This window comes from Dermacentor albipictus, chromosome 1 (genome assembly GCF_038994185.2).
Source record: "Dermacentor albipictus isolate Rhodes 1998 colony chromosome 1, USDA_Dalb.pri_finalv2, whole genome shotgun sequence".
NCBI classification, from domain to species: Eukaryota; Metazoa; Arthropoda; class Arachnida; order Ixodida; family Ixodidae; genus Dermacentor; species Dermacentor albipictus.
In genome coordinates this window covers 456869086-456878539 of record NC_091821.1, presented here as the reverse complement: position 1 = coordinate 456878539, position 9454 = coordinate 456869086, and the positions used below count along the sequence as shown (strand labels likewise).

Below are 9454 nucleotides of genomic sequence, written 5' to 3'. Positions count from 1 at the left end.
CCCTCTGCTACAGCATCCCTCATAATCAGACAGTGGCTTCGGTATACGCTAAACTTCATCAATTATATTTTTTCAGCTTCGTCGCAAGGGACAAATGTATAAATTTATAGGGGCGCTGCATAACTTTTTGCGCTGGTTGAAATGTACGCGGGAGATATGCTACTTGTTTTCCGAGCTTAATATGAATCAATTGTTACTTAACAAGTAGCTAATGAAGCAATACATAACTCGATACCACAACAAAGCTGGTGAGATAGGACCAGGTATGAGAGGTACAAGATTATGCTCGTAGAATGCCAGCAAGTGTGACCAACGGAAAATATCGAGAGGCAGGCATAGAAAAGCGACAGGGAGGCCATAGAGTCTAGCGAGGCGCCATTGGAGCACGACCCTTAGTTGCTGAACGAGCCTCGTGTCACCTCCTCGTCCACACCAAGGAGGGAGCCTCGACCAAAACAAGAGCGGTCACAGCCGCGTAGGTTTCACGTGGGATTAGCCACCTGGTATGTGCCACAGGGCGAGTACATCTGGGCTGCCTTTTCTAATTGTCATCATAAGAGATAAAACTTATCTTCCCAAAATTACACACCCATCGTAAGGGACAGTGCTACTCTCATTAACGTTACCGATCACCTAAGAAACAATAAATGAGCTGCCATTTTTTTACAGCCTAAGCTGTTATGGGCTCACTCCAACAGTCGTTTCGGCGCGGAGATGGTGTCGGCCGCCGCCGCCTCCGATGCCCGTATCTGGTGTCCGTAGCAGCTATCGCGGGGAACGACACGATACACAGTTCCCCCCGGGATCGAGCCCGGGCCCACTTCCTGGGGGTCAGCTACTCAGCTCTGGCGTCGTGAGCTACCACTGAGCCATGCCAGCGTTTGATGGGATGCAGCGGAAAACTGCCCTACAAGCGCGTTCTAGAGTGCGAGGAGACGCACAATGTCATGTGCGTGCGGGGTAGCGTCGATGCATGCGTGTTTTGTATTCCACTTGCATAATATTACAACTGGTAGAACGCCATGTAGTAGATGTACATGTAGCAGTACAAGGCATGTAGTTAAAGAAGGATCGAGGAAAAGAAAAAGTTTTAAGGAGGTGTATACAGCAATGCTAGGAGAAAAGTATGCATTGTGTACATGATCAAATCGAAGTGGGTAGGTGACGATGTCACCGCCGCGTGACATAGTCAAGCGGCGGTGACATTATTATTTTGTGTCGTGCCACTTGCCTTGCAATATGAGATTAGAGCCGCGTAGCATCTATACGTGCGCCCTTTGCATTACAGTTGCATATTGCTACACCAAGTGGCACGCCATGTTGCGGATGCGTAAGTAGCCGTGCAAGGTAGAAACAGAATTCATGAGGAAGGAACAGAAGATTATGGAGATGTGTGAATAATCATGTAAGGAAAAACATGCTTGGGTAATTCCAGTAGGCTGGATGACTGTTTTTCCCCGTGCCGTTTCAAAGAGACGCAAATAAATCATCATCATCGTCAGCAGCAGCAGCAGCATCATCATCATTACCACCATGTTATGCCATTTGACGGGCGCGCAGCGTAGCATCCATACTTACAAACTTTACATTACAGTTCCGTTACATTCCACAAGGTGTCCCGACAGGTATCAGTTGCATACAGCAGCTGCATGCTGCATGTAGCTGACCCTGGTGCAGCAGGCTAGGCGACTATTTGTCACCATCCCGTTTTTAAGGGGATTGTAATAATCCATGATTATCATCCTAATCATCATCAAGAGCAACGTACTGTGCCACGGGTCAAGAGATGGGACATGTGCGTCTCTTAGTCTGGGTACCTGAGTTTACCCTTCGGTCCACGTTATGGCGCCTTCTCGCAAGGGATGAACCTGATGAAGCGATTCGTAGAGCTACATGCGCGGCTGCTAACAGGCAACATCGGGCTCAGCAGACAGCTGTGCACAGCCGCACAACGGTCTGCCGCAGCTCGCCATCGAGGCCGGCCGGAGAGTTCAGATCGTTCACATGAAAGCGACGCGAAGATACTTGGCTGCAAAGGCCTGCGCTGTGACTCTGCTGCGTGTGCTGTGCAGGCCTGTGACATTTTAATAAATGCAAGCTCACAAATGTAAGCAGTGCAAACAAGTTCAGGGATATTGCATGATAAATACAAAGTACGTCGTATTAAGGACGCCTTTTTATGTATTCAGCATCGCCATAAACTCCGACGACTGCTCCTGGACAGCTAACTGATTGTAGCGATAATATATAAAAACAATACTGCGCCTGGTGAACGCGGCCACACCGCTAGCTGCAGCTGGGGGTTGACGCCATGTTCCGCAACTTACTTGTTAACTACCACGCAGGGAAAAATAATTCAATGTAAAGTTAGCGGCAAAGTGATCAGAACTCTGGAACTTGCCTATAACGTAGCACCAAACTGAAACAATACAAAGGATGTCAGTATTGCGAAGAAAAAGAAAGCTAGGAAAGAGAAGAAAACGGCGGCGTCTCGACTCGAGACCAGCCATCAAAGCGTTCGAGAGAGCAGTCGTCTCCGTCAAGGCGTTACGCATCCTCCGCGGCGCTGATCCAAGCACCCTCAAACACCACACCGTCATCTGGTTTCCCGCCCACCTGGGTCGGATTCCGGGCGCCCCGCCCAACCTCAACGGGACAGCCCACGACGGTGCGCGCGCGCTTACCGACCACGCCGTCACCCCCGGGCAACTACGTCTCGATGAGTTGGAGGCGAACAGGGATGCCCCAATAACCTACAATGAAATAACCAAACACTTTTACTTGGGACGACGTATCTTTCCGCCCCCGCACCCCAAACTAAACAGGCCGCAGGCGCTAACGCTACGCTTATTACAGACGGATACCTATCCAAACCCGGCCACCTTGCACATAATCTACCCGGACGTCTACCCAGACGATGCGTGCCCTCGTGCGGGGTCATGGCGACACTCGCACACGTGCTCTGGGAGTGCAGAAACGCTCCGCCCGACTCTACCTCCGACAGGTGGGAGAAGACCCTAATACCTCTGTCACACAAGCACGCAAAAACTCTTTTACCTAAGCGGTCCTTTACCGAGTTGAAAGACCTCTAATTAAAAGGAGTTGCGCTGCAGACACACGGCGCGGGCGATCTCCTTTTATCGTTTCCTTCCGAACACGCTATGGAAAGCATGGCGCTAGATTCTGAAACAAAACCAGTTAGAATAAACCAACGTATTTCAATATAGAAATTAGAAACGTACTATAATATGCTTGTTTTAGTGCATTTAGATACAGTTTATTCGAAAAGGTTAAATTAAAGAAGATTTAATAAGGTAGCTTCAAGAGTCTTCGCAGAAGTAGCAAATTTTACATGTTCGTCTAGCAACCTTGGGCCACTGTTTACATCGGAGTCAACATGGAGGTCGAGAATATGGGGGACTGCACGGACACGAAGGAAAAAGTCGAAATAGCATGCATTTTGGCAAGGATTCTTGCTGCAGAGAGCGAAGCAGACGCCGCAAAGGCAGTCAAAGACCGTATTAAGCGGCAGTTGCTACTCAACGGGTGTACATTTTATGCCTTGGCGCTTCCCACGAGAGTCTGCAACCGATCGACGTGGGCTTTCATCCGCCACGAAAAGTGGTTCGAGGAGACTGTGCCTCACCTCGGTGGCCACAACTTCAAGCAGTCGTTTCGAGTGAACCCCTCAACGTTCCGGTTTCTCGTGGAAAGTCTGCGCCATGTGCTCGAAAAACAAGTTACCAACATGCGTGACCCGATCACTGCGGAAAAGCGTGTCGCCATTGGCCTCTACAAATTGTGCTCTTCTGCCGAAGATAGAACTGTGGCAAACCTCTTCGGCGTTGGGCGCTCATCCGTCAACGTCATTTACAGAGAGTTTTGCGCAGCTGTTGTCTCTGTGCTCGAAAGTGACTGGATCAGAATGATTACTGAAGAGGAAATGCCTAGGCACATCCAAGAGTTCGAAGCCGTGTGCGATTTCCCTCAAGCTGTCGGTGCCCTTGATGGCTGCCATTTCCCTATTTCGCCTCCAAAGAAGTACGCCACCGACTACTACAACTACAAGGGTTGGTAAGTGGCCACGATTTAACTTATTTCATGTAAGTGTTCTGTTTGGGCCCATTTTTATAGTAGTAAAAAAAAGTAACTGACTGACCCATATTTTATTGCTAAGTAAAATGTTATTCAATTTTACCAGCAGCTCTTAAGAAAACGCGTAATTTGGTTCGCAGTCTTGCAGTGTTTAGCAGCGACAATTTTAATGCGACGACGAAAAGAGTTCTCCGCAGGACTGCAACTCCTATACGATGTAGAGTACGCTAACAGCGACCGGTTGTGGCATTATGTGAAATAATGTAATCCGAGCTGCACTCACAGCTATTAATAAAAGCAAACTGTAAAATCGCATCACAGTAACTAAAGGCAGTGAACTCAGCAGTGCCATGCTGCACTAACCTTTATTCACTTTGCACTTTGTTTTTTCTTGCAGGCACAGTATTATCCTACTAGCATTGGTCGACCACAAGTATCGATTCAGATACTGCAATGTCGGTGCCCCAGGACGCTGCCACGACGCACATGTGTTTGGTGTTTCACGGCTGTCGAAGATTGTCAACAGTCCCCTTTTCAAAGCACCTGTTGCCGCAGTGGGTACCACAGCAGTCCCACCGATAATATTATGCGATCAAGCATTTCCACTAACCCCAAACCTCATGAAGCCATTTGGACACCGAACTGTCATCAGTGAAGCTGAAAGGAATTTCAACTGTCATTTATCTGGAGCAAGGAGGATAGTTGAAAACGCATTCGGAAGGCTAAAGGCCCGGTTCCGTTTCATTGCGAAAAGAATGGAGTGTTCTGTTGGCAATGCCCGTTTGGCTATACGAGCATGCTGCGTGCTCAATAACATTTGCGAGCACTTCAACGACAGTGTCCACCCACAGTGGTTAAGTGAGGTGCAGCAGTCCAATGCTACATTTCCACAGCCATCACGCAGAACAGAAGCTGAAATTGGAAATGCATCCGCCATCAGGACAGCACTTGTGGAATATTACAAGCGAAGGAACTGAACGCAAGAGTCCCAAGAATCAGCAACAATTGTGGAACACCATGTCAGTTTTTACTAAAAAACTTCAACATTGCATCTACAAGTTTCTCTTGCAACTTGAGCCCCTCTTTACGGAGATCCATTTCCATTTTGTGCGCATCAGCAAACTGCTCTCTCTGCCGTCGCTGCTCCTCAAGCATCCTTTCTTGAAAGTCGCCAGCCGGTTGCCTTCTCTTCCTGCGGGCACATTCGGAACTGCCACTTGCGAGGTTCCTGGATTCAACCTGTTGTACTGGCGACTCGGAAGGTGAACAATCTTCGGCGACGTCTTCACAAGAAGCAGAGCCGGAATCAAGCATGTCGAAGATCAGCTGCGTTTGAAGAAGGGATCCGAAATACATTGACCACATTAGTTGATGTGTGAAGCGGTAAACAATTAGTTCAGGGTTTTTACTTGCAAGAGAGCTGCCTCTCCTTGCGTGTATGTATTCACGTTTTTTTATTTTAGAGTCTGCATTTTTTTTATTCTCCAAACAGCGCACTGCCAAGCTTGCAAAATGAACAGCGCGTGAGCACAAGCAGAAATGAACCACAGTATTAACAAGAGCAGTCCGCTACACTGCAGGGTTGTGCAGATTATGGGCTTGGCAGCACAGCTGATGCTACATTATGTCTTGAAATTTAGTTGACTGTAATAAAGCATATATAGTCTCCACTATGCATTTCTTACTTCTTCGACGGAGGCAGTGCTGCTTGTTGTGCTCTCGCTGCACCCAGCCTCTTCCATTAAAGATGTATCGTGAACAGGCAGGGATCCTAGAAACCTATGGACTTCGGAGAAGAATGGCCAGCTCGGCGGTGATGACCCTGTTGTCATGTGTTTCAGGCAGCTCCTGGATAAGAAAACGAAAGAACTAAAATTTTATATACTCAAAATGTAAAGATATACACAGAGCAAAACGTTTGCCGATAGATACAAACGCGACTTGATGGTACAGAAAGCCTGAGAAGCGAAGGTAACCCTTTTTACTCGAAAAAATTTAAAGTTTCTCATGTTTTCTTGTCTGAGAACAACGCTTGCGCATGGTCCGAGAAAAATGCAAACCGTAGTCACATCTGCAGAAATGAAAACATGCAGACGACTTCCTGCTTCGTATTATATGTTGCCGTGAGAAGGCGTACAATATAATGTGAAATGCGCCTGTCCATAAGTTAAGGTTCCCGTTATCTTGTGACGAACGAAATCATGCTATTGACGACCTGCGCGGGTTGTCATTCTTCGCCGCATGTGAAGGCGAATTTGCGTTTACTCAGACCGACTCGCACTGTAAAGGAATTGCAGAAACAGCCTTTAGCGCGTCGTCGACTTTCGTGTGTGCAGGGCGCAGTTCAGCCCTGCAAAATTCGACGCTAGCTGAAATGAAGGGTCTCTGCCTTAAAACCTTCGTTACTACGGCTCCGTCCGCTAGATTAGGGTTCCGTCGCTGCCTACTACGGAAACAACGTTCGATGCTGAGGTCGCGACACCACAAACGAGAGCTTGCAGCTTGCGACCACAGCCTGAAGCCGCTTCAAGGTAAATTTAGCGCTCACAGCTTACTGCTGTGCTTTGTCTTACCTGTAGGTCTGTCCCAGGTTCTCTATCTTGCTGTGCACTTGCGCCTTTGTGCGAGGTACACCCATGCTCGTCAATGCTTGTGCAATGCCATCGTAAACGCCTCCGTTGTGCTTCTGCGCACGCAGCGAGGGCAGGTTGTCTTCCCATAACTTGATTAACGCCCAGGTGTCTCTCTCCGACCACTGTACCCGCGGTTTTCTTTGGCGTGCCGGAGGCTGTTCGTCGGTACCGCTCGCCGTAGCCATGGTCGCAGAAAATGGCGCGAATTTGCATCGTCTGTTAGCGTCACGTGATATTTTCGAACTGCTTACGAGAGTGCCGTGCAAAAAGTGCAAAACTGCGCCTACTTAAGGTTCAACGAAAGACAAAACCCTTTTTTGTGATGTGTACACTTGAAATAAAAATGCACTTTTGCTTCGTTTCTTTATTGCATGATAATTACTGGTGCCCACTGCGTTGGAGGCTACGCCTTTCCAGCCGTAAAAGAGATCGGTGATCTCCGGTTTCGGAAAAGACCGCTTCTGAAAAAGAGATTAAACTTTGGCGTGTGTCTGCGGATGCAACTCCTTTGTGTGAGATGTCTTTTTCTTCAAATGCCTTTAAAGTGCTCGTGTGACAGGGGTATAAGAAGCCCGCTCCTACAAGACCAGCAATGGGCCGTCCAGCAGGCTCGCGCAGCGGCTGCCAGGTATTCCCTGTCGGTCCCTGCGTGGGAGACGCCCACTGCGCGCTGACGTGCGTCCTGCAGGACTTTTATTAAAGTTCTTCCAATCCAACCCAAAGTTTTCTTTTTCTAGAATTGAGATTGATGGCACCCATGCGAGAATGTTTAGTTCAATGGATGCTCGACAATAAAGTGCTACCCTTACTGCGCAGCATATTGTGTCATCTATCCGGCTACTGCATGTAATTATGGGCTAGGTGGCAGTTTTCATTTTCTTCACTCCTTAATGCACGTCTAGGTGGCTCAGGGGAGAAGGAAACTAAATAGAACAAGGAAGAAGAAGAAGGCCACCATCTTCGACAGCCGCTGAGTCCGGCGCTTTCCAAGAGCCCTGGGATAAAATAGCTCTCATTAGCACATTTGGCAACTGGTGGCAAGTAAGGCGCCATCCGGGATTTTCACTTAAGAATCTTTCGGACTAGCACACTGGCAGCTCAGCCAGCCATGCAGATCTTTCGAGCCGAGCTTACGCCGCATCATCGAGGCAGTCTGTCTGCTCTGGCGCTATCCGAGTACTACATGATGTCACCGCTTTCCCTGACGGGCACCGCCTTGAGCCAGGTACCCGACCACGTGACGCTTCCTGACTCAACGACCTCGCCCATGTCGTGCGTTAGCTTACAGTCACTGCCGACGCCATGTCATCGGCTGCTCTCGGAGACACAGTACCACCACGGCTCCAAGGACAGCAGATTCCTGCGTCGTCCAGGTGGCAAGTCGCTGCCACCGCACCCCCTCAAGGGTTTGTTATTAACGCGACAGCGTTAAGGAGCTCGTGTAGCAGAAAAGCCGGTGTCGTCGGCGTCGGCGGCGTTGGCCGTGAGCGATAAATCACAGCAGGCACTTCATGAATAAAAAACCACTTCCAAGATGGGCTGGGTGTGAATCGAACCAGGGTCTCCGGAGTGTGAGACGGAGACGTTACCACTGAGCCACGATTTGTTTTTCTTTATGTTCGATGCTTCAAAGCGGTACAAAAGCGCCTCTAGTGAACGCGGTGTTGCCTTAGAAACGACCTGTTTCTAAGGCTCAGGCCTGCGTCTTTTGCTCAGGCGCACATTTCGTTGTTGCGCCGAACGCTGCGTTGCTCGACGCTCACCGCGTCCGATGCGGGGCGCGTAGTCGCTGCGCCGTAGCCCATTGTCTTACACCCCTTCGCGGGTCGACGGGAACGCTGTCGCGTTCCACTCTTGAAGGCGAAGCTTAAGCGTCCTGCAATTTTTTGTGGCGGCGTTGGCTGCAGGCATCGTTAGCGCCTTAATGGCGGTGGACCTGGTCTTCCAGAGGAGCGGCCTCGCTCAAGACCCGAGATTCACAGAAGCGGCGCTATGGCCCCTCGTTGACGAGTCGGCCTCAAGACCACTTGATCCGTCACGTGACGACGTGTTTAGTTGTGTTGACGAGGAAAAAAACGAGAAGCTTCATGACCACGTGCAGCAAAACCGTAATACCGAACGCGTCGCCGACATTCTTCGAGCTCCCAGGGCAGCCGACGCCTTGCTACGAGGACCTGCGTTTGGTCTCCTAAGCGGGCGCGTCCCTCGATGAAAGCGTCGGGAACATTGCAATTGACAACCACGTTCACTCGTCTTCCGTCAAGTGGAGGAAAAAGGAAAGACTCGCAGAGCCATCGCACAGAAAAGGTCAATCTCGCCCAACACACTCGCACGTCTTTCGGCGCTCGATATGGCAGATTGCTTGTGGTCACGTGCGAAAGCAGCTAAACGACTTTGGAGAAAATCTCACTATCTGCAGCAGTACTATCAAAAGCAAGCGGTGGTAACAGTGGCTAGCTCGCTGTTACAAACACCAAGTGGGATAGCGCAGCGTAAACGTTTGCTTACGAACACTTGAGGCTACGGAAGTCTGTATTCGTGGCGACGAGCGTTAACCCTTCAGGCATAGCTGCAAAAGTCGCACCTCTATTGTTCTGACGTTGAATCATATTTTAAGAAAGGTATCATAAAGGTAACATTAATCACGATAAAGATTCTGGGCTTGGTGTTTTTTCAATGCTCTATTTGCACTGTATCGTAATTTCTACTCCAAAGTTTTTATCTAA

At 49.2% G+C, this 9454-nt stretch overlaps 2 protein-coding genes across 2 annotated transcripts; one reads left to right on the top strand and one right to left on the bottom strand.

Moving 5' to 3' along the window:
* Positions 1-3366: 3366 nt before the first annotated feature.
* Positions 3367-5766, top strand: LOC139054789 (uncharacterized). The gene is made up of 2 exons (XM_070532405.1): positions 3367-4074; positions 4493-5766. The coding sequence occupies exons 1-2, from the start codon at positions 3398-3400 to the stop codon at positions 5070-5072; spliced, it is 1257 nt and encodes a 418-aa protein (XP_070388506.1). The 5' UTR covers positions 3367-3397; the 3' UTR covers positions 5073-5766.
* On the bottom strand, positions 5101-7283 carry LOC135904955 (myb/SANT-like DNA-binding domain-containing protein 1). Its single transcript, XM_065435956.1, has 3 exons — positions 6669-7283; positions 5781-5943; positions 5101-5421 (listed from the first exon to the last, which is right to left on the bottom strand). The coding sequence occupies exons 1-3, from the start codon at positions 6911-6913 to the stop codon at positions 5116-5118; spliced, it is 714 nt and encodes a 237-aa protein (XP_065292028.1). The 5' UTR covers positions 6914-7283; the 3' UTR covers positions 5101-5115.
* Between the last annotated feature and the right edge of the window lie 2171 nt (positions 7284-9454).

What these genes read in the sequence shown, in the direction of transcription:
- LOC139054789 (XM_070532405.1), top strand. Translation starts at nt 3,398, where the DNA reads ATGGAGGTCGAGAATATGGGGGACTGCACGGACACGAAGGAAAAAGTC. An exon ending in TACTACAACTACAAGGGTTG is followed by an intron (nt 4,075 to 4,492) that starts GTAAGTGGCCAC and finishes TTTTTCTTGCAG; the next exon opens with GCACAGTATTATCCTACTAG.
- LOC135904955 (XM_065435956.1), bottom strand. Translation starts at nt 6,913, where the DNA reads ATGGCTACGGCGAGCGGTACCGACGAACAGCCTCCGGCACGCCAAAGA. An exon ending in AACCTGGGACAGACCTACAG is followed by an intron (nt 5,944 to 6,668) that starts GTAAGACAAAGC and finishes TTTCTTATCCAG; the next exon opens with GAGCTGCCTGAAACACATGA. An exon ending in GCACTGCCTCCGTCGAAGAA is followed by an intron (nt 5,422 to 5,780) that starts GTAAGAAATGCA and finishes CTTCAAACGCAG; the next exon opens with CTGATCTTCGACATGCTTGA.